Below are 24,788 nucleotides of genomic sequence, written 5' to 3' on the forward strand. Positions count from 1 at the left end.
GAAACCACCTTTCTTAGCTTTCGTCCATTCTCACTCTCCTCCCCTGTACTTGGAGGTGAGCCAGTGATGCTGACATCTCATGGAGTCTCATCCAATGAGAAGTTCAGGTTAAGATGATTTTGGACTTGGGAAGGGCCTCCTCTTTCCTACTCATTGTTTTTTTTTTAAAGATTTTATTTCTTTATTTGACAGACACAGACAGAGATCTTGTGACAGAGATCACAAGTTGGCAGAGAGGCAGACAGAGAGAGACAGGAGGAAGCAGGCTCCCCGCTGCCCAGAGAGCCTAATGTGGGGCTCCATCCCAGGACCTTGGGATCCTGACCCAAGTTGAAGGCAGAGGCTTTAACCCACTGAGCCACCCAGGTGCCCCTCCTCTTTCCTATTCTTATGGAAAAGACAGAAAGTTAGTCAAATGCTGGGTTCTTTGGAGAAAACAGTTGAGTGAAGCCTTGTGTGGCTGATGTTAACTATTTGACAAGCTAGGTACATCGCCTTCTACCTTCTGAGAACCTCAAGAAGGCTGAGAACCTCAAGATGACCACTTTAGGGATGAGGAAGCAGAGGGCTCCGAAGACTGAAGTCACTTGCTCAAGGTCGCATAGGGAATACATCAAGGAGCAGGGTTTGAACGTGGTTTTGCTCAAGGCCAGTGTTTTCTGTTCTGTGGAGCCGCTTCCACTTACTAAAGCCAGAGAGCTCTTCGGCAAATGCTGGCTTTTATGTCTTCCCACATGTGGGAAATGGGCAGAATGGCAGCCGTCTGCTACCTGTACCACTGGAGGTAGAATAAACCCTGTCCTCAGAATGTTCTAGAATGTGCTGTCCAATGAGCATTCTATGATGATGGACATGTTCCATGTCTATGCTGCCCAAAATGGCAGCCACCAGAGGTAGCTGGCTACTCAACACCAGAAGCATGGCCAGAGCACTGGGGAATCACTCCCTGCGGAGCAGAGAGCCCGACGTGGGGCTCGATCCCAGGACCCCAGGCCCATGACCTGAGCTGAAGGCTTTAAACCACTGAGTCACCCAGGTGCCCCCTGGTTTAAATTTAAATAGCCGAATATCGTGGTGGCTTGGCTGGCTAAGTCTGTAGGGCATGCAGCTCTTGATCTCAGGGTTGTAAGTTCAAGCCCCACATTGGGTGTAGAGATTACTTAAAAACAAAATCTTTATTAAAATAAAATAAATAGCCACATGTGGCTTGTAGCTGTCGTACTGGCCAGCACAGATTGAGAATTCTGGGTGAAGAGTATTTCATTCTAATAGAGAAGCAGCAGCACGTACAAGCTAGGTTTTTAGTTATTTCCACTTAATAGTAGGGGTCAGAGTGTAGGGTATGCATGTTTCTGGAACAAGAATTTTGCCCTTTTAACTAGGTCTGGATTAAGTTAATATATAAAAAAAGGTTTCCCACTTATTTTTATATTCTCAGGGTCTAGGATTGCCCATGTCAGCCAGCAGGTCCCGAATAATGTCAGGGGGACTGGGGGGGGAGGAGAAGTGGTCATGAACTCTAGGTTCCAAAGGAAGGTAGTAAAATGGGGGTGTGGTAACGCAGGTTGAGGACAAGCACTTTCAACAGGGTGGACAGGGAGGTGACATGGTTTCAGAATAAGTGACACTGGAGCAAGACTTGAATGATGATGGTAAGGAGACATCCATGGGGACACCAGGGCAAAAACTGCCTCAGGTGGAGGGAACGGTAAGTGCAAAGGGAAGGCACTGGGTGCATCGGGGACACCTCGAGGTTGCCGGTGGGCTGGTCCAGCGTGAACAAGGGACAGAGTCATGGCGGATGAGGTCAGACAGCTGGGTAGGAGTCAGAGCAGGCAAAGCTAAGACGTATGGATTATATAAGTTATCTGGATTTATGACGACAAGGGGCTGCTCTGGGCATCCAGCCCATGTGATGGTTTAGGGTTGAGGTTGCTGGCCAGTGGTTCCCATCCTTAACCCCATCCCCATCTCTGCTGGCCAAAGAACGCGGCTCCCCCGGGAGGCCCAGGTGTGAGAAGATTCTCGACAGGTGTCTGGAGGCACCCGGGAACTGGCGGCTCACCCAGCCTCACACGCCAGGGACCACGGAGCCATCAAGCAAATCCAAATGCCACAAGCCCTTCCAGGATCACAATTATCATATTAAAAACCAACCGACCCTCTCAGAGGATGGCATGAAGGCGCAGGACAGAGCAGCTGTGCTGTGAGCCATTAGGGGTCCCTGACAGATGTGCTCTTTTCCCCCTCCCCCCTCCCAGCTGCAGATGAAGACCCGTCCTTTTCTTCTGCCCAGACAAGGATTGATGAGGATTCGGAAGAGCACTCAGACAGGCAAGGAAAGGCTGTGAACCTTTTCCAAGCCTGTAATTTATCTTGAGGAAACTATTCACATCACTTTTTACAGGTTGGATTATGCTCTGACCTGGCACATTAATCTCGCCGAATAAAATAATAATAATCAGAGAAAGGGAGCTGGACAGTTGCCAGGGAGGCATTAATAATTGTCGCCCACCCTCCGGTGGCACAGGGAAAGGGTGTCGGGTCCCATCCCCGCCCCCTCGCCCCCAGAAGTGCCTGTCTGAAGAAGGAAGTGAAGGAGCCTCGGTCTGAACTTGGAATTGTGTGTAGATGGTGTATGGGGACCCCTCTCCCTAATCAGCTCGGAGCAATTTCCCAAACCACCCCAGGGAGCGTCCCCAGAAGGGAATATGGAATATGGCTGAGTAACTCAGAGCAGGGGGTTCTGCAGCTAAACTCCCCGAGTTTAAATTAAATCCCTGCTCAGCCACCTACAAGCTGTGTGGACTGGGGCTATACCCCCTTAACCTCTCCCTTTGCTCCTTCTCTCCTCTGGAAAACATGGATAAAATCGACCTGTTGGAGTGTAAAATGGTATAGCTGCTGTGGAAAACAGCTCGGCAGTTCCTCAAAAAGTCAAAGAATGGTCCCATGACCCATACAACAGAATATGATTTAGCCGTAAGAAGGAATGAGGTCCCGACACCTGCTACAAATGGAAGAGCATAGCGAAGGAAGCCAGGCACGGGGTCAGACAAGAGATGATTCCACTTATATGAAATGTCCAGAACAGGTAAATCCACAGAGATGGGAAGCAGATTAGTAGTAGCCGCCAGAGGCTAGGGGTGCGTGTGAGGGACTGACCATGAGTGAGGTGGAGAAGGCTCCATTTCGGGTGACAAGAAGGAACCAGACAGAGGTTGACAGGTGCACATAATTGTGAATATATTGAATTGTAGACTTGACAATGATTATCAGTTAACTTCATAGTCTGTAAATAGGACTTTGGTAAAAAAAAAACAAAAAAACCCACAAGAACAGCAGCACTTGCCTGGTAAGACAGATGTTGGAAGGACATGAATGTCTGGCCCATTCAGAGGGCTGACTCCACGTGAGCTCGTCCTACTGCTAGGGGTTAACTGTGAGGTTTGTGATCTTTGGTATGTGATTTCCCCCAGTTTCTGCTCCGTGACAAGAGATCAACATCTATCATCCCAGGATTAAGACTGAATGGGACAATGTCTTCTGTAGACTATGAAGTCCACGAGTATGGGGATTTTTGTCTCCTTTGTTCACTGATCTAACCCCAGTGCCTAGAACGGTGCCTGAAACACAGTTGGCATTCAGGCAGTATTTCCTGAATGACTGATATCACCTAACACAAAGCCTAGCTCCTGGCAAGTGTTCAGTGATGCTGGGCCACATTTATTATCATTAGTTTGGCTTCCAGGTTTCTTTGAGGCTCCCTATATGGTCCTTTCCAGCATGTAGAAGTACTACTTTGCCTTGTGGATTTCTGTGTCTTCATTAGAGTTCTTTGGATAGTTACCAAGTACAAGAGATTTGAGCTGAGCTGGAAAAGGAATTTAAGCTCTCACTGCTGGTATAAGAGGAGGTGGTAAGATTTAGTATAGCTGGCTAGACTATCAACTTATTCACTGAACCATTCATCTACCCACCTGTCCATCAGTCCATCCATCCATCCAAATATCCACTCATTCATCCAAATATCCATTCATCCATCCATCCATCCATCCAAATATCCACTCATTCATCCAAATATCCATCCATCCACCCACCCATCCACCCATCCATCTATCCGTCCATCCATCCATTCATCCACCCATCCATCCATCCATCCATCCATCCATCCATCCATCCATCCTCCCACCCACCCATCCAGCCATCTAATTCATCCATTTATGGATATATCTATTAACCCATACACCTACCCCATACACATATAATAAATGCTTCTGAGCACATATCAGATGCTGGCGACCCAGTGACAAACAAGCTAGATGCATTCATTTCTGCTGTCACAGAGGTGACAATCAAGCAGAGAAGGTGAACAATTAAGCCAGCAATCATAGTCAGGGTGGTGAGTGCTAGGAGGAATATAGGGTGCTCTGGGAGTCCTCCTCAGGGATGCCGTCCCTAGCCTGAAAGGCAGGGAAGGTTTCTAAGAGGCTGTGATCCAAGGAGCAGGAATCAATGACAACATGAAGCAGGGGACCGGTCTTTGAGGCAGAAGGACCAGCAGGTGCAGTGGGTAGGAGACTGGGCACCACATAACCCCCTTTGGAAACTTTCCAATCAGTTATGGCTCAGTGCCTCGGGCTTCTTATCTAGAAAACAGGGTAAGGAGAGCATTGGCCACATGTTGGTACTAGTGGGCGTGTATACAGACAGGAAAGAAGTAGAGTCTGGCTGATACATAGAGAACAGGGTGAGGCGCAGGGGGGAGGGAGAACCAAGTGTAAGGAGAAGGCAGGTGGACAGGTAGGTGGGGCCAGCGGTGGAGAGCTGCAAAGCCTTGCCTGCCTCCTCTCCAGGCAATCACCAACCAGCCCCTTGTTTCATCCCATATCTATTAAGACTCTTTATCTTTGCAGTCTCTCAAGCGAGGTTTTGTTAACATCTCAATTTTCCACAGGATGCAGTGTGTTCAGGGACATAAAATGACTCACCCAAACCCCCATGGCTAGAATGCGATAGGGTCAGGAGAGGCCCAGGAGCTCTGGCCTATGGTCCATTCAGTGCCCAGCAGGTGATCTCCTGCAGTGGCCACAGCCTTGGGACTTAGAAGATAAGGATTTTTACTCTGATTCTTAAAACTGACTGGTTGGGCATCTCATACCTCATTCAGTCTCAGGAGAGTCAGTGAAGAAATGTCGAAAGACCCCTGTTCCCTAGAACCTGTGGATGTGACCTTATCTGGAAGGGGGGGCTGGTCTTTGAAGAAATTATTAATATTCTTGGCATGAGGAGAACATCCTGTATTATCCAGGACCCTAAATGTAATCACCTGTATCCTTATAAGAGACAGGGAGAGGAACACTTCATACACAGAGAAGGCCACGTGGCCACGGAGGCAGAGACTGGAATGATAAGGCCACAAGCCTAAAACACCAGCAGCTACCAGAGGCTGGAAAAGGCAAGGAATGGATCCTCCCCTACCATCTGGAAGAAGTGCGGCCCTACTGACAACCTTGATTCCAGCCCAGTGACACTAACTTTGGACTTCTGGCCTCTGAAACTAGGAGAAAATGAATTTCTGTACTTTAAAGGAACCGGACACACAGTGATTTGTTATAGCAGCTACAGGACCCTGACACTGACTTTTCCATCTAGAAAGAGGCAGTAATGAATTCCCTCTCAGAGGGCTGATGAGTGCCTGAAGGGAGTCAGGACATGACAAAGAATCTAGCAAGAACCAGACTGCACTGTGGTAAGTAACCATTAACCACCTGTTTTCCTGACCCTTCTCCCACATCCACTTTGAGGTACAGCATGGGCCATGAAGCTGGGAGCCCTGGGTGGGAAACCCGGCTCCAGCACAAAGTGGTAACAGCCGTGGGACCCGAGAAGCCATCTGTCCCCTCAACCTCCCATCTCCTATCCATCAAGGCGAGTAATGGTAACCCACCTAAGAGGAAGAGCAAGGGGCCACATAAGGTAATTCATCCATGAAGGGCTCTTAGCACAGAAGTTTCAGGTACACAGTTGGTGCTCAATAATTGTGAGATATTATTATTATTCCAGGCAGTCGATGCTGAGCTAGCTTCTTCATGTGGCTGGGTTCACGTCTCTTGCCCTCACTGGACACTGAAAAGTTTTCCCATCTTATTTCTGTCTGGAGATAATCAACCAAAGGCACGGGGCAGGGACTGCGTGAGACTCCAGTTTCTCCGCCATGTCGCTCACCCATCTGTTTACAGAGCCCTACTCTCTGGGCACCGCCATGCTAGGTCTTACAGACAAGCCGGGGGGATAAAACGGATGTTCTGTATATGGGAAGATGGAAGTGAACTTAATAATCACAGAACAGGTAATCCCAAAATGTCACAGTGCTATGAAGGAGAAGGTTCAGGAATCTAGAAGGGACTTTTGAGTGGAGGCCCCCAAGGACAAGCAGTTAGGGCCACCCTCCGACCATAGCAGCCCAGGCTGGGGAGGAGCTTGGACTGAAGCCAGTGTAGAAGCAGCAGCAGCCCCTCCTCCTAAAGTGTGTAATTTGAGAAGCTTGTTACCCCCACCCCTGTGAAAGCACCACCACAGCCAAGACAGTGAACATATCTCTCAGCCCCAGAAATTGCAAGACCTGATGTGCTTTCTGTCACCTTCCATTTCCTAGACTAGGCACACTTTTTTTGGAGTATGGTTTCTTCCACTTAGCATAACTAGTGACTATTTTAAGATTCGTTTATGATGTTTGTATCAATTCAGTTGACCCTTGAATGATATCGGCATCAGGAGCACTGGCTTCTGTGCCATCAAAAATCTGCATAGAACTTCTGATGCCCTGAAAACTTTACTAAAAGCCTACTGTTGGCCAGACTGTTTACCAGTAACATAAAGCCGATTAACACATATTTTGTATGCTGTACGTATTTTACACTGCGTTCTTACAACACAGTAAGCCAGAGAAAAGAAAACGTTAAGACAATCATGGGGGGGGCCGCGCTGGGTGGCTCAGTCGGTTAAGTATCTGCCTTCGGCTCAGGTCATGATCCCAGGGTTCTGGGATGGAGTCCCGCCTAGAGCTCTCTGCTCAGCAGGGAACCTGCTACTCCCCTGCTTATGCATTCCCCCTCTTTCTGTCAAATAAATAAAATATTAAAAAAATTAAAAAAAAAAGAAAATCATAAGAGAAAATAAGTTAACAATCCTGTACTGTATTTATCAGAAAAACTTCATGTGTAAGTGGATTCTTGTAGCTCAAGACCGTGTAATTCAAGGGTCACCTGTAGTTCATCCCTTTACATGGCTGAGTTGTATTTTGTGGCATGCAGACACCAAAATTTGTTTCTCTGTTCACCTATTCATGGAAATTTGGGTGATTTCCGGTTTATGGATATTACAAATAAAGCTGTATGAACATTCACACAAAAGTCTTCAGAAGGACGTGAGCTATCACTCCTCCTGGGTGGCTGTCTCTGGGTGGGAGGGCTGAATCCTACAGCAGCTGGATCTTTCACCTTTTAAAAAGCTGCCAAACTGGCTTCCAAAGCGGATGGTACCACTTACCCTCCCACCGGAAGCGGATGAGTTCCGGTTCTCCCACAGCTCTGCCCACACGTGGTATGTGGTGTGGTCTGGCCTTTTCACCTTGGCCACCATCACCCAGGTGCTTGGCACCTCACTGTGGTTTTCATTCCTAAAGACTGATGAGGCCGAGTATTTTTTCAGGTACCTATTTGCTACTGGTAGATCTTCGGTGAAGGGGGTTTAATTCTTTTGGCTGTTTATTAATTGAAGAAGAGTTTAATACATCTACTCTTTATAAAGGGGTGGTCAGGGTTTAGGAAAGGCACCCAGGGGTAGAGAAACTTCCACAGGCAGGGAGTTATTATCCCCCTAGGTTGGAAGGGGTGAGAAGAGGGTGTAATTATTAGCCCCCGACAGAAAGCTGTCTGCGGAGGGCTGCCCATGGTGGGAACTGTGTGTTCAGAGCTGTTTCCCATGTCTGTGAAAGGGAATGGTAGAAATGACAGTACTTACTCCATGGGGTGGTGCAGACTCAATGAGCTTACGTGTATAAAACACTCAGAACAGCAATGACCAGAAAGATGTCCCCATCCTGATCCCCTAAAGCTGTGAATGTTCCCTTCCCCAGCAAAGAGGACTTAGCAGTTGTGCCTAAGTTAAAGATCTTAGGATGGGGAGATTACCCTGGATTCTCTGGGTATTCTCAGTGTGCATAGTGTATCTGGAGGGGCCAGAGGAAGACATCCAGTACAATTATTATCTCCATTTTACTGACAGGGAAACTGAGCCACGAGAGGCTAAGTAATCCACCCGAGGTCACGTAGCTGAGAAGGGTTATAGCTGGGCCTGAATGCTGACGTGCCCGATGCTAAAGTTCACGTGTCTAACCATCGGGCCACGCTGCTTCCCACTGTCAAGTCCCTGCTGCCGACCTGGTACTCGGCGTGAGCTTGGGAGGCAGAGGGCAGTGGTGATGATGGTTTTAGGAAGGGCAAGTGGGGAGGCATCTCAGGACTTGCTGAGACTTGTCTGTTGTTGCTCTTCTTTCTTCTCCAGGTCTCTTTTCTGTCTTTACGCCATTTTAGATTCCCTGGTCCTGCCTCTGGGCATCAGACCTGTGACTTCATCTAAGGCAACCACCCTAGCCTAGATTTTGGTTCACTTGAATAAACCATGCGGTGGGTAATGAAGGTGAGATGTTGGGGGCGGGGGGCGCAAAATCAGACAGACTGCTCTGGTGTGAAATAAGAAGAAATATTTCTACTGTCTCCACCTCCGGTTGCTGACAATGAGCTCCTAAATCCCTTGGAATTTCCTGGAGTATCTTTGGTTCTAATGAGGTGATTCCTGGTAGGCTTCTAGAGTGGGGCTGGTCACCAGAAAAACCACACCGTGGTAGAAGTTTAGGACTTTCAGCCCTACCTCCCTTTTTACAGAGATGGGAGAGGGCTGGAAATGTAATGATCAATCACGCCTATGTGATATGGCCTCCATAAACATCCCAGTCGTGCAGGGTTCTGAGAACTCTGGGGTTGGTGAACATGTCCACAAGCTGGGGGAGTGCTGTACCCTAACTCCATGGGGACAGAAACGCCTGTGCCCAGGACCCTTCTGGACCTCACCTTATGTGCCTCATCTGGCTATTATTCCTCAGTATCCTTTATCATACCCTTTATGATACCATAAGCAGGTAAATGAAAGTAAGTGTTTCCCTGAGTTCTGTGAGCTATTCTAGGAAATGACTGAGCCTGAGGAGTGGGTCAGGGAACTCTGATTGATAACCAGTTAGACAAAGCACAGGTGACAGTCTGGCCTGGCAGCTGGTACCTGAAGTGGGGTGGGGACAGTCTTGTGGGACTAAGCCCTTCATGTGTGGGATAGGATCCTATCTCCAGGCAGAGAGTGTCAGAACTGAGTTGAACTGTAGGACACGGAGCTGCGATCAGAGCATTGCCTGACGTGTGGGGACACCCACACATGTGGTGTCAGAAGTATTGAGTGTGTGAGAGAAGGGACATGGCAGTGTTTTTTTGATGCACTTGGCCAATGGCTTTGGGCTCTCAAGATGGACAGCCAGCTCCAACCTGCTCTCCTGCCAGCCAAGACCTGTGATGAATTCTGGGCTTTCTGAAGTTGAAAAGATGGCTTCTTTTAGAGAGTGGAAAGTAGGAGTCTTCAGAAATTTTTGAGTGCATCTCCCTCTGCCCAGATTCCCTTGCTTCGAGTCTTCTTACAGAGGCACTGGCGTTAATTAACCCTTAAAGATGATGTCTTTTCCCAACTCTGCCCAGTCCTCGTAATTGCAAGTTACCTACCACAACACCTGCCTGCAGGCCTTTCCTGCAGGCAAAGCACCCCTGCCACCACACCCCAGCCTGTGGTGTGGCAGGCATCCCTCACATGGAGTTTGTTTCTTCTGAGCCTCAGTACCCTTTAAAAAACAACACTCCTAAAGTCACAGAGTTGAAACCTAAGACAGCCATCCTTCCCTGGGAGAAGCAGGACCCAGGGCAGGTCAACATGCTTTCTTCCTTTCTCAGGTGACATTTAGATGAAAATCGCATGAAGGGCAGTTTTGAACAATGAAACTCAGAAGTGCCCTTGCAGGGACACCTGGGTAGCTCGGTTGGTTAAGCCTCTGCCTTCCTCTCAGGTCATGATCCCAGGGTCCTGAGATAGAGTCGCACATTGGGCTCCTTGCTCAGCAGGGAGCCTGCTTCTCCCTCTGCCTCTGCCTGCCTCTCTGCCTGCTTGTGCGCGCACACGCACTTTCTCTCTCTGACAAATAATAAATAAAATCTTAACAAAAAAAAGAAGTGCCCTTGCCGAGTAGAGGATGGTGGTGACAACAAAGAATACACTTGGACTCAGGGAACAGTAAGGGGTGGGTGACAGGCTCTGTTTATTTCATATGGTGATATCAGCTCTGCCCATACCTGCTCTTAAGGTGCCCCAAGTCCCCCATATGATCGGCTTGACTGAGGCTACCTGTGGCCACAGCCAGTGCCTACCTTGGACTTGACGGCCAGGATGATCTTGGGCAGGGCCACGACGAGGCACTTGAGGGCGATGGTGACATACTTCAGCACAAAATCAGCAATGCCCACAATCCACAGCAGGTCGAAGAAGTCAAGCGTCTCCAGGTTGGGCTTCAGGAATATGAGGCTGGTGGAATGGGTGGGGGAGAAATGGCTCAGAGAGTCCAGATGCTCGCTTAGGATCCCTGGCCCTTGGCGGCTCCTTCTATCCATTCTGGGAGCCTTGTAAGTATCTGTAGACAGGGCCCTGAACTGGGAATCAGACATCTGTATCCTGTTCCTGAATCTGCTACTAACTTGCTGTGCAACCTCGGGTGGGTGTCTTAACCTCTCTGAGCCTCCATTCCCCTAAGGGCTCTGCAGCGAGGTTGGCCAGGAGCCTCATTAGTTAAGGTGTCCTCCAGTTTTATGAGTCCACAACAGGCTTCACTAGAGGAAGCAAAAGGGAGGGAGGCAGGTAGGCTGGCCAGCACTATGCAGGGAGGAGAGCAACGGATGTGCAGACACTGTGTTAAGCTTTCTGCTCACGGTGTCTCATTGTCCTGCCTGGAGAGCTTGGAGAGGTGAAGTAAGTGGCCCAAGGTCACATGGCATGATAAGCTTATGGGCATTGATATCAGATAGTCCTGAATTTGAATCCAGTTTCCTCCATTTATTTGACCCTGGGTGAATAATGTTATCTCTGTAAGCCTCAGTGTTTTTCTCTGCAAAATGGGATTCATTCCCTCCTTCACACTGTTATTGGTGGGATTCGATGAGATAACAGACATACTACAGACCTGCCACGTGGAGCAGTGAAAGGAACAGCAGCTCTACAAGGTAGGCACTGTTAACGACCCCATTAACAGTGAGGAAACGGAGGCACAGAAAGATAAAGTAACATACATAAGGTCCACAAATACTAAGGGACACAGGTGGATACGGACCTGGGTTGTCCTGGCTATAGTTAGCGCTTTCAATCTTTACCCCATAGCAGCGCTACTCAGAGTACATAAACCCAGTCTACCCAACTTACCCAGGGTAGTTAACCTCACACTCAGTTTTTGCACTTACCTTGTTAAACACAGACAACAAGCCATTCTCCAACTTCGACCACACTTCGAGTCACACACTCTCTACCGTCTCTGAGAGTGATGATATTATTCATAATAATAACATAACAGCTAGGATAGCTCGGCTGTTGACATCATTGCTGGCTGATCCTACAGACTTTACATGTCTTAACTCATTTCATTTTCCCAAAGACCCTACGAGGCAGGTGCTATGATTATTCCCATCTGAGCTCGAGAAACTAGAGCACCAAAAGGTATAGTCGCCCGCCCACAGCTCTTGGGCTGGAATGAAAGCCAGGATAGGAAGCAGCATCCAAACTGCACTGGTCCACTCACTTTTCCTCCTGCTGGATTTGAGGCTCTGAGCGAAGGCCACTCCAAGTCCTCTCTGTTCCCCGTAAAGCAAGGAACAGTGCACAGAGCCCAGCGAGGATGCTTTCTGAATGCTTCTGACCTATTCTGCTGGGCTGGCAGGAAATAGCACAAACTGGGCCCTCTTATTATATAAAATACAATATATAGAAGATATATATTATACACATCTCCCGATACCATCTATGTCCTTTCGCATTCTAGTCTTGTCTCTGGAGGACGCCTTGCTTCCAGGTTGGAGCGGTCATCCATGTCATAACTCAGGGAGAGGCTAGAAGCTCTGAGTGCCCTTTGTCTCGCTCCTGTCCTACCCTGGGACCCTGGGCTGGTTGGCTCTGCTTCTCTGTTACACTTCTGTGATGGCAGTACAATGAACATCTGCCTCCCGCTTTCATTCACAGACACCAGCTGGTGTTAGACTCACCTGTCTGGGTTGTAGTTTACCATTTTAGGTTTTTTTCCCCCCTGTTTTTGCTTTTTGGAGAGCCAAAGTGTTTTTGCAGATTGATTGCTGAGTCTACTTCCTTCTTCTTCTTTTTTTTTTTTTTTAAGGTTCTCATTTATTTATTTGAGAGAGAGCACAACTTACGACACACACGCATGGCGGGGGAAAGGGCACAGAAGAAGAGAATCTTAAGCAGACTCCACACCCAGGGCAGAGCCTGACATGGGGCTTGATCCCAGGACACCGAGATCACGATGTGAGCAGAAACAAAGAGTCAGATGCTTAACAAACTGCACCACCCAGGTGCCCAAGTCTATTTATTTTTTAACGTTCACTATTAACTTTAATGGACTTTAATTTATCATGAAAGAATAGTATTAATTATGAGAGCGTTATGGTATATCCGGGTTTCAGTTTGCCCAGTACTCTTCCTGTATTATATCATCTGGCCTTCCAAATAATTAGCCTGTCAGGTGGATAAGGCAAGAATCACCTGGTCCCGGTTTCACAATGGGGAAACTGGCATAAGGATTTTCCATTATTTGCCAAAGGGCACAAAGCTGATAAGTGGAAGGATGCTGGTCATCAGATTTCAAATCCTAGGAAGATTCAAACTCACTGTCAAAGACTGCCTATCAGGACTAAGGCTCATTAGGAAAAACTTCATGAAGCTGCAGTTTCCCCACCTGTGAATCGGGGCCAGCAATACCCTGCCGGGTCACTGGGAGGGTAAAATAAGATAATGGCTATGGGTATCACTTACATCACTCTAGACTGATGACATTATTACGGAAAGGGGCTCAACTCTGTTGCTTTTCTCCCAAGCTTTTCTCTTTCTGTGCTGCCAGTTTGACACAGCCCTGGTTCGATGGGGGCACAGAGGTCTGAGCCTGTGAATGTGATCATGCCCAAAGAATGGCATGAGCTGGGAATTCATCCATGTTTCTGGGAAACGCTATCTCCTCCACCCTCCACCCACCAGGACCTTGATAATCTGGGCTAGACAATAAAGCAGCGTGTGCGATGTATCTTGATGCCTTAGAATTGACTCCCCAAATTGCTTTTATGGAGGGGTCCCAGAAAGCAGAGAAACTGCCCGTTCCTCAAAGTCCATTTTTAAAAGGGACAGACATGATTTGGAAGCCTGGCTGGAGTTTCAGCCTAGTCCTACAGGCCCTTCCTGGTCAGCCCTCTCCCACCTACCCACTGCGTGGTTACTAGGAATCGTAAATCACACATGTGGCTTGTGGTATATTTCCACTAGAGAGCTTTGCTCCAGCACGCATATATATATATATATATATGAGAGGGTGGAATTGAAAACTTATAGATGACACAGAGCTGCTGCATCGTTCTCAAATAAAGGAGCTATGTGCCCCAAGCCCAGCAAAGAACCCCCCCACCTTCCCGCCACAGGTCAGACCCCCCTGCCCACTCACCTGTTGTACAGCTGCTGGGAACTGAACGTATAGAGCACATACAGGGTGTTCCCCGCCAGAAAGGCCAAGATCCACAAGATGACCAGCACCGATCTCTTTTCCTGGAGACAAAGCAAGAGACTTGTAGGGATGCTACAATGTCAGAGGTGCACATGGCAAAACATTCCAGAATGTTCTCTGACAAGTGGCCACTTTCCCTTTCTTAAATGTTTAGAAGAAGTAGGGCTGATGGTGAAGGGAAGGGCACTGGCATCTTCCCATCCCACTGGAACCCAAGGGGTGGTCCCAGAGAAGGTGACAGAAATGTGGAACCTGCTATGTGAAAAAGCAGGAAGGTTCTATGGTTAGCATGGATTCTGGAGCCAGACGGCCTGGGTTCAAACACTTGATCTGTAACGGCAGGGCTGGGCAAGTTGCTGAAACTCTCTGTGTTTCCCTCTCCTCATCTGTAAAATGGGTACATAGTGGGACTCCATTAGAGTTGTGAGAACCGCTTCACAAGAAATGCTTAGAACGGTGCCTGCATGCAGTCAATGTTGGTTCACAGTTCCTGTAAGGAGATCTGTAAGGACTGGGGACGCACAGAGCGGGGAAACAGTTCTTGCTCAAGGGCACATGTGTTACGCCTCAGTACCCTCACTTGAAAACAAGAGTTCTGCTAAGGAGGAAGGAAAATCCAAAAACACAAACTTTCAGTCTGGTATGGGCTCGTGTTTCGACTCACTAAATGGCAGGATGTAGGATTCAGACTATACAACCCAGCAGTCGATTCAGATCTATAGGCTGGCCAATTCTCCTCTCCCTTTTTCTAGCCTGGACCTCGGGGTTATTCTCCTGGCCTGACTGTTCAACGCAGGGCCATGGTCACAGGCTTCAGTTCAAGCTCACACACGTGGCCAACAAAGTCTTTCCCCAAACCACCCCTATTTCTTTCTCCAGCCTCATTTCTGATTAGTCCCCAGAAAGCCAACTGGAAAACCTTCTTGGTTTCCTGTTTTCCTGTAGCTTCTCAGACTGAGAGCCATCCCGGGGAATACATAGAGGAGGGGCCGGGCAGGGTGTGCTCCTGCCTGTGAAGTCTGGGAGACTCACGCAGACCCCTGCGCTGCTGATTCCCAAAAGCTCATCTTTTCCTAGATCAGGGCAGCTGCATTGCTGGAATGAGATGAGGTCATAACTTTCTCAGTGTAACCTTCCCTGCGGTTTTGGTAAATGCTCCACTGTCTCCAGACACAGCTCAGTGTCTCACGCATGGTTACAGAGCACATTTCCATAGGGTAGACAAAATAAATGCATCTCCATCCACCCATTATTCCAGGAGCGGTCAAGGTTAATGACCCTAGAAACCACCTTCAACCAAACAACTGCTCTTATCCATGTGAATGATCTACTCAGCGGCCCTTCTTACTCCAATAAATAATGGATTCCAGTTTAATCCCCCTGTAAATCCAAACCAGAGGTGGAATACGGAGAATTAGCAATGCCCTGAGAAGCCAGACTCTGAAGGACAAAAGGGGAGAGTTCTCCAGCAGTAAGCTGATATTTCTAAACTTACTAAGAGTCATGCAGAATCTCTTTCATGGAAAACGTGTGTATAGACAGGCAAAACATCAGCTGTGTCTTCACAGGGTTCAATGATTTCTACCTACAACATCTATCCACAGATAGAGGCATCCTCTGAGCCCTAAAATTTAAGCCAAGGTACCATTTGGATATTTCTGTATTTGAGGGAGAGCCCCCCAAAGTGTGCTACCATAGTTCTGTTCAGCCTGCTGTTCTAATAACAGCAGGAGGAGTCTGTATGAAGAAGATGAGACTGAGGGTCAAGAAGAAACCTATGGTTCCAGGCCCAGCTCTGGACCTCAATGTGCTCGAGTGTCAAGGGGAGACTGAGCTGCCTTCTGTGTCTCACAGAGGCCCAGATGGTTTTAAGAAAGCACCAGAAAACGATGGAGAGAAGGACCAGAGAGCATGGTGGCTGTTAGGGGATCACACGCAGAGTAGAAGGCATAGGCTTATTAAAAGTAGCTCAATTAAATGTTTCCTGTACGCCAGGCCCTGTGCTAAACACCTCCTAACACTATCTCAGTTGACGCCCCCCCCCCACGCATGTATGAAGTTGGTGTGAATGGTTTACTTTCCAGGGTGGCACCGGAGACTGAGATCACCAAGGTAACCTATCCTAGGGCCTGTATGCTGGTGGCCAGAGGAGCTGGGATTTCAGCTGGGGGTGAACACAGCCTGTGGGCCTGAGGCCTGGGTTGACAGCCTGACACCACCACTTCCAGGGACTGTGTGACCTCATACACAAGGCACTTAGTGTCTCTGAGCCACTGCTTCCTCATTGGGAAAATGAGCTAAGAAGGATTCTGCCTCCCTCCTGGGCTGCTGAGACAAATCTGCAAGATGAGCTCCGCCGGCCGCCCAGTTGTGTGCTCGGCCTGGTTAGTGCCGCACGGAGGTTAGATGGTGGTGATGCTGGATGGTGAGACTGGTGGACCCGCAGCATCAGCAGGATGGCCTCAACCGTGGGAGTGGCCAGGTAGATAAGGGTGCATGGGGGAGACACTGCTGTTGGGAGGGTGTGGGAGAAGGACAGCACAACTGGGGATCTGCCCAGGAGTGGCAGGCGGAAGAGGGGCCTCCTGGGGACGGCCCCATCCCAGTCCCTATCACCTAGTCCCTATCACCTGTGGCTATGTTTTTTTTTTATTTTATTTTATTTTTTTTTATTTTTTTTTAAAGATTTTATTTATTTGATAGAGAGAAATCACAAGTAGACGGAGAGGCAGACAGAGAGAGAGAGGGGAAGCAGGCTCCCTGCTGAGCAGAGAGCCCGATGCGGGACTCGACCCCAGGACCCTGAGATCATGACCTGAGCCGAAGGCAGCGGCTTAACCCACTGAGCCACCCAGGTGCCCCGTCACCTGTGGCTATGTTAGTGGAATTTAGATGGTTAATCAGCTAACCCTGAGATGGGGAGACTCCTGGATTTTCCAGCTGGGTTCAGTGTAATCTCAAGAGTCCTTAAAAGCAGAAGTGGAGACAGAAGGGAGGGTTCTCAAGTAGATGTGACTACGGACAGACAGGTGGGCACAGAGGTGTGGCGTTGTGGGCTCGGAGGAGGCGGCAAGGGGCCACGAGCCAAAGAATTTGGGTGACCTCTAGAACGTGGGAAAGGCAAGGCAAGGTAATCTCCTTTGAACCCTCCCAAGAGAATAGTCATGTTGACAGCAGATCTTCACCTGGAAAGACCCACTTTGGACTTCTCATCAACAGAACTATCAGGGAGTAAATCTGTATCGTTTAAAGCCATGGGGTTTGTGGTCACGTGTGACAGGTGCCTAGGAGACTGGATTGCTGGGTGACTCACCTTCAGAGAGACCTGTTCTCGAAGCGTGGAGTTGGCGTAGGCGAAGGTGCTGGCCATCCCGATGCACACGGCAATGCCTGCGGGACAGAAGAGGTCTGCGCCATCCTCTCAGACTCCTCGGGCCCGGCCCTAGCTTACTAGGCACCGTGTGCAACATCACGAAGTCACTACCCTCTATTCCTTCATGCCAACCAAGCAGCAAAGGAAGTTTCTGCAAGGCCAACGACAACCCCCACTGGACAGAGAACGCCAAAGGCTCAGAGAAGGTGAGTGACTTGTCCCAGGTCACACAGCTGCCCGACCAGGCTTGCCATCCAGGTCTGACTTGGAATCCCACATTCTTAAGCACTGGGTACCATGAAGGCCTCTGCAACCCTGCCCTGGCCTGTGGGATGAAGGGCCCCCGACCTGACAGGTGAAGCCCCAGGCTGCCACACCTGCGATGCCCCCACGCCCGGACTCACCAAGCTTGTGTTGGAAGCACACTTTGGCCAGGAGGATCAGGATGAAAGGTAGCCCCTTCTGGAGCCAGCAGACCACGGCCTTCAGCTCGGACAGGGCAGGGGCAGGCGTCCCTGGCTGCTCGTCGCCCCCCTCATCCGAATGGGCACGGTGGTCCCCACCCACGTGCTGCAGCAGCGAGCTCCCACGGTGGCCACTGTGGTGGAAGTGGTGGTGGGGCTGGCGGTGGTGGTAGGCGCCCCCCTCGCCCCGGCCCCCGGCCTCCTCTCTGGACGTAGGCATCTGGATGAACACGTCTCCACCTCCGGCCGACGCCCCCAGCACCAGGCTGGATGGGAAAGGGGTGGTCGGCAGGCTGCCCGCTGGGAGGCCAGGGAGACCGGAGAAGAGCGCGGGTGGGGAGGCCGACTCTGCCTTCAGACTTTCAAAGACACCGCCTTCATCCACGCTTGCCTCAGAGCTGAGTGCTTGGCTGCGATTTCTGGGCCAGGGAGGAAAAGAGAGCCCCATCAAGTCAGTAGGGAGAGAAAGACGGCACCCCCATAGAGGATTGGGGAGCAAATAACATCCCAATATTGTTTCAGGCTGAAATGCCCCCCCAACATTCCTCTGTTGAAGCCCTAACCCCTGGACCTCAGAAAAGCAACCATATTTGAAGATGAGGTCCCTACAGTGGGTGATTAAGTTAAAAGGAGGGCTTTAGGGTAGGTCCTGATCTAATATGTCTAGTGCCTTTACAACAAGAGATTAGGACATGGACACACACAGGAAGATGATCATGTGAGGATGCCGGGAAAGGAGGCAGCCATCCGCAAACCAAGGAAAAAGGTTTCAGAAGAAACTGACCCGCCCACACCTTTATCTTGGACTTCCAACCTCCAGAATAGTGACACGATAAATCGATAAATTGCTAACTTTTAAGCCACCCAGTGTGCGGTATCTTGTCACAGAAGGCCTGGAAAACTGAGACAGCACCAACAACAGGGTCATAATCTTCCTGGAGAATTTACTGTGTGCTAGATACTTTTCTAACGGCTTCCCGTTGATTGAATCATGACACCCTCCAATCAACCCTGTGAGTTAGGTACTAATACAGCCCCACCTTACAGATCAAGAAGCTGAGGCACAGAGAAAGTAACACGTCCTGAGTCACACAGCTGGTAAGGGACAGAGCAGGAGAGACTCAACTTAACTCTAGAGCCTGATTTTTTTTTTTTTAAGATTTTATTTATTTATTGACAGACAGAGATCATAAGTAGGCAGAGAGGCAGGCAGAGAGAGGAAGCAGGCTCCCTGCTGAGCACAGAGCCTGACGTGGGCCTCAAACCCAGGACCCCGGAATCATGACCCGAGCCGAAGGCAGAGAGAGGCTTTAACCCAATGAGCCACCCAGGCGCCCCCAGAGCCTGCTTTCTTTACTACTCTACTCTACTGAAAAGCCAACACAGATTCTATGATTCTAGAATAACCTCAGGAACCCAGGGACCCTGGCCCTGTATTATTTGGTAACTCCCAGTTTCCAAGAGGGCCCGGCCTTGGTCACAGCTGGTATTTGGAGGGTAGCAGATAGTAATCTCAAGAAGAGGGCTGCCTGGGTGGCTCAGAGGGTTAAGCCTCTACCTTCAGCTCAGGTCATGATCTCAGGGTCCTGGGATCAAGCCCTGCATCAGGCTCTCTGCTCAGTGGGGAACCTGCTTCCCCCTCTCTCTCTGCCTGCCTCTCGGTCTACTTGTGATCCCTCTCTCTGTGTGAAATAAACAAATAAAATCTTTTAAAAAAAGAAAAAAAAGAAGACTCCACAGAAGAGCCCACATTCAAACCCCAGCCCCATGCTTTCTAGGGGCCTTAGCAATCTGGCACTCACTTTTCTCACCGGAAGGTGGTAGAAGCACCATTCCTCTACAGAATTCCTGTGCGATCGAATTTAGCACAGCCTTTTCAGTGTACCCAGCTCAGAGCAGGTGCTCAATTTATGGGAACGATGACCTCAAATCTTTCTAGAGGGACCCCCAGGGCCAACTTCCTTCTCTAGTTCCAAGCACGGCCTCCTGTACTGGCACCTGGCTAAGGGTTCTGTGGCTCTCTGAGAGATGTTGTGGAGGAGCAGAGAGCCCAGAATTACCCCTACGAGAATGGAGAACCCCAAACAAGGTATGCTCTGCACCACACCCAGGAGGTCTGGAGGTCATCTCTCTTGGGCTTGCCCCCTTTTCAAATGGGAGCACGATGTGGAAACAAGAACTGATTTGCTAGGTGTGCACCTGTCACACCTGTCGGGGGAGGAGCAGAGAGCCTCCCTCCCCTCGCTCGCCTCCAAGGCACCTCCCAGACCTCTAGGGTACTTAAAATATGTCACGACCTCAATGATGTGAGAGCTGAGTTCCAGCCACCCTCTGTGGGCCCCACAACCTGGGGTACGCAGTAGGTAGTCAGTAAACATGTGCTAGTTTTCATCCAAGAGCATCACACTAGACTGCATAATCTCTACTTGGAGACCAGGATCATTTAAAAAAACACGTATTTGATTATCTCACTGTCCCACTAAAAGGGCTTCCCATTCTAAACTTCCTTCTGCAGGCTCACATAAACACTACCCACTGGGATGAATATCATTCCCATTTTACAGATTAAAAAACCAAGGCTCAGAGAGACAAAACTGTCAGATGCTCTGGATGCTCTGGGTCCAAACTCCAGTGCCATCATGTGCCTTGTTCTCACTGCCCAAGGGCTTCCTACCGCAGGGTCTTTGCACAGACACTGGGATGTCTTCCCACCCCCAGCCCATCCCACCTGGGTCACCTATGCTCATTCATCAGATTGCAGCTAAAATTTCTCCTGCTTGGTGGTGTCCTTTCTACCTCCCAGACAATGACAGTGTTTTCACTCTATCCTGACCCACTGCCTGGTACTGACCCCAACTGTCATTTCACTGTCTATCTGTGACTCTCAACCTTGAAGGCACTTTATAATTGCTCAGGGGAGCTTCTGAAAAATACTGGTGCCTAAGACCCAGTGTTAACCAACTGAATCAAAATCTTTGGGGGTGGGCCTTGACATCTCCAGTTTGTGAGATCCCTCTAGGCGATTCTAACGTTCAGTCCAGCACCAAGAACAGCATTTTAGCCTAGGCCTTGCTCCAAGAGGTCAAAGATCACGATTATTTGTTCCTACTGTCTCTCTCCTGCCCAGCACAATGCACCAGGCACACACAGCATCGTCAATAAATACTATTTGAAAGAATGAATGAATGGGCTTACTAAAAGCACTGAGAAGGCCTGCAACTGAAGAAAAAATTAATTTTGTTGAAACTTAGTGTTTTCCAACCTTATCTGACCATGGGATTCTTTTATTCTGTGGGAAACCTATTACCATCTTGGAGGACACTTGTGAAACCCAGCCGGGGAAATGCTGGCCTGGAGAAGTCTCAGGGCTGGCTTCTCTAGCTCCATAAACTTGACCTGGGAAGTAATGATCATAAACCTGGTGCAAGGGAAGGAGCTTAGAGATGGCTACCCATTCTCCCTCCCCAAGGCCTATCCCTGCTGGCTCCCCAAACCCACGAGATGTATGGTCCTACTCCCTTGGGCTTGGGATAACAATAAAAATAATATTAGTAACAACAACAACAGACACCATGGCTGTGACCCTCAAGGGGCCGTGAGCTTTCTCTGCACTTTAAGAAACTGAGCTCAGAAAGCAGTAGTCCTGGCAGGTGCCCATGCTGACCCACCTAGGGGACAGCCTCTCTCCGCCAATGGGCCCTAGAAAGCCTTCCTGGCCCCCTGAGCTCAACAGCATGGAGTTTACTGGGCTCAGGGGGCCTCTAGAGCAACCAGCGAAGACTCAACCCACCAAAGGGCTTTTTATAGCGGGCCTCCTTTCCCTGGGCCCCTCCTCAGTATCCAGCTGAGATTTCAGCCTAAATGGGAAAGCATATTCCTTGGAGGACCAAGGCTGTGCTTCCAACTTAACCATTTCAGGGCTAGAATTCGAGGCAGCCCAGGAGAAGAGGATCGACCCAGATAGGATGCAATCATAATGTGGGGACACAAAGCTTGAACGATGGGGGGGTTGAGGGTGGTGATGGGCTGGGCCTGAACCTCAGCTTGTTGCTTCCTGGCTATGTGACTTCAAGCAATTTACTTCCCCTCTCTCAGCCTCAGTTTCCTCAACCATAAAAAGAGCGGTAAAAATAGCCCCGGACTCATCAGGCTAGTGTGAGGGAGGTGCAGAGTCAGCACGCAATACATGGTGGCCATTATTTTTCTGCTGCAGTCTCTGCCCACCAAGACCCCATGGTTCACTCAAGAGCAGATGGCGATTCTGTCTTCAGAAGTTCGAGAAGTTCCAAGAGGCACGCTTATTACAAGCCAGAGGCCGTGTTTGTGCATTTTCATACTCTTTCATCAACAACCCTGAGTTTTATTATGGATTTTATCGGGGGAGAAACTGAGGTCCAGGGGTGGAATCCCTTGCCAAAGGCACCACAGGTAGAAAATGGCTAAGCTGGGATTTTGGCTAAAGTCCTCTGACTTAAGGCCAATGCTCTTCCTTGTAGAACTGGCAGGGTTGATGATGTAAAACTCAGTTTTAATGGGACTGGTAGACACACTATGACCTCGTCGTCAACCTTGGGCTTGCAGCACCCCCTCCCCCATGGGATGTGAAGATGAGAAGCTCAGCTCCCCCTCCTGGGATGTGTGTGTAGCACAGGTGGAGAGTGTTAGCATGAGAATACATCTCCATGGTGTGGAGTCTCTCAAACTTCACTAGACAGTAATGCTAGCTCATGAGTGTTTTCACAGATTTTTCTATTTATCTATATGGCACCTGCTAATAAAAGCTGTGGCCTGTGCTTACTCCTTGTCTCTTCCTACCTCCTGACAGTGGTGCCTCCTGGTAAGGTGTGCCCCGCCCTCTTGGGAATTACAAATAACATTTATGTTATGTAAATATGTTAGATAAATAATAAAAATCTTCTCTCAGCGCTGTTAGCCTCTCTGTGTCCTCACTCACTCACCTAAGTTAAAATCAACGGGAACAATCACTGATGCAATAAGCCAAGTGGATCCCCTGTCCCATAGGCTTTGGAAATTACCCTAAAGCAACAGCAAGCTGCTGTATTGAGAAGTACGTGCCATCACTGGGCAAAGCAGTTTCCAACCAGACCTCCTTTGATCATCTCACAAGCAACCCTGAAGGGTGGGTACTATTCACTCAGATTTGGGTTGCCTAAGACCACCTGAAATCCAGAGCCTCCAGATAGAACGAAACCAGGAGAGGTTTTTACCTACCTTTCAGGTGGCCCGTTATCCGTGTTACTACTGTGGCGTCTCTGCATTTTCCTTAAGACCTGAAAGTCAACACATGGCATGAGGCAGAATCTCTCAACATTCCCATTGCCGGTCAGATTGCCCAGGCAACTGTAAACAAGTACTATTACTCCTACTTCGCATCCCCAGAACTCTGACATGCTGCAAACCCAGCTTGCATCTTTTAAGTCATCCAACTCTTCATTCAACATTCAATCCCAGGGAGGAAAGTGTTATCACCCCATTTTGCAGACAAGGATGTTGACACCCAGAGGCGGAGGAAGACGTCCTCATGTGAGAGGCGGCTATGAAATGTGGAGCAGGGAGGTGCTAGAGGATGGAAGTGCGAGGCATGGCTTCGGCACTGATGCTGCTCCTAACGTGTGTGATTTGTGCTTGAACAAATCAGCAACCTCTCTGTGGCTTCAGATTCCCCATCTGTTAATTTGGGGGGTTGGGGATGTGGTGTGACCGAGAACCAAAGCTACCTTCCAGCCCTCACATGTAATACGATGGTAATAGGGATGTGAATTCTACGGAGACATGTCACCTGGTTCACTGTTAGGAGCCACATGGACTTCAGAACTCCATGTTGATGATGTCTGAGCGGGGCCGGCAGGGCTCTGATGGGGTTGTGACCCCTAGAATACAGCGATAGCGGGCCTCTCAGTCCTCTTCAGGATGCACAGGTCACCAGAGCTTACCAGACTCCAAACCCTGGAGGGAAGAGAACACTTAAGGGAACAGTCTGTGGAATGGCTTGAACCTGAAAATGTCTTAGGGTATCATGGGTAGTTCTAAGCGTATGGTTCTGTCTGCTCCCTATCTCTGGTTAGCCTCTCACTGATCCCTCTTTAGGACTCCTGAGGATGTTGTCTTAATGTATTTTGTCCTGTTATCAAACTCTGAATCCTGATTGGGGAATACAGAAAATATGTGTGAGGCCCTCTAATGGATTCCCATTGCAACCAGAATAAAATTCAAACTTTGCTTATGGCCTACAGGTTCTGCCTGATGAAGCTTCACCTGTTTCCAATCTCATTTCCCCCTACTCTTCCTTTACCCTCTCCCCACCAGGCACACTGGCCATTTTGTTTTTCAAACAGGCAGGCTTGTCCCTGCCTCAGGGCCTTTGTACTTGCTCTTCTCGATTCCTTCAATGCTTTTCTTTCTGTCTAACTTCCTCAGGGCAAATGTCGCTTCCTTCCAGAGTCCTTTTCCTCTCATCCTCCTGACTCATGACATATTGCCCTGTTTTATCTTCTTTATAAAACTTATTTACTTACATGTTTGCTTATTTATGATCTGTCCCCGTAAGAATGTAAATGCCACAAAAGGAGGGATCCTATGTCTGGCTCACCCGGGTACCTCAGCATCCAGAACTGCCTAGCACAGAGTTGCATTCAACAAATAAATATTTGGACATTTATTTATTTATTTATTTATTCAATATTTATCTTGGGATCTCAATTAATTTTTTGTATATTCCTTTCTCCCTCCCCAACCTTTCACCCTAGAAAAATAAAAGCCTAGACTTTCCACGAATAGGTTTACCCTTGAATTCTTTCTTTCTTTCTTTCTTTTTTTTGGTATTAGAACCCAAGATGGTATATTTTAGTTGAGAACATCATAATCGGTTGTTGAATGATTTCCTAATCCTGACCACCTTCTTCAAGGGACAGCATTGGTGTTAGCAGGACCACTGATGAGAGACAATTCACTGGCTAACCCTCTTTTTTTGGAAACTCAGCTAAGATACGGGTCAGTAGCACCACCTTTACAT

At 48.9% G+C, this 24,788-nt stretch overlaps 1 protein-coding gene across 2 annotated transcripts in view; it reads right to left on the reverse strand.

Annotated features, from left to right (window-relative positions):
- The window catches only part of RNFT2 (ring finger protein, transmembrane 2), a 68,000-nt gene that overhangs the window by 42,489 nt on the left and 723 nt on the right, over positions 1 to 24,788 (reverse strand). For both annotated transcript variants that reach the window (XM_059139203.1, XM_059139204.1), the window contains exons 2-7: positions 23,556 to 23,722; positions 22,988 to 23,046; positions 17,696 to 18,174; positions 17,232 to 17,308; positions 13,859 to 13,959; positions 10,524 to 10,677 (exon numbers count right to left, since the gene is read on the reverse strand). In XM_059139203.1, coding sequence (XP_058995186.1) covers positions 10,524 to 10,677; positions 13,859 to 13,959; positions 17,232 to 17,308; positions 17,696 to 18,174; positions 22,988 to 23,046; positions 23,556 to 23,579 — 894 coding nt within the window. In that variant the 5' untranslated portion in view covers positions 23,580 to 23,722. The remainder of the gene's footprint in view (positions 1 to 10,523; positions 10,678 to 13,858; positions 13,960 to 17,231; positions 17,309 to 17,695; positions 18,175 to 22,987; positions 23,047 to 23,555; positions 23,723 to 24,788) is intronic.

Source organism: Mustela lutreola, chromosome 11 (assembly GCF_030435805.1).
Source record: "Mustela lutreola isolate mMusLut2 chromosome 11, mMusLut2.pri, whole genome shotgun sequence".
Taxonomy (NCBI): Eukaryota; Metazoa; Chordata; class Mammalia; order Carnivora; family Mustelidae; genus Mustela; species Mustela lutreola.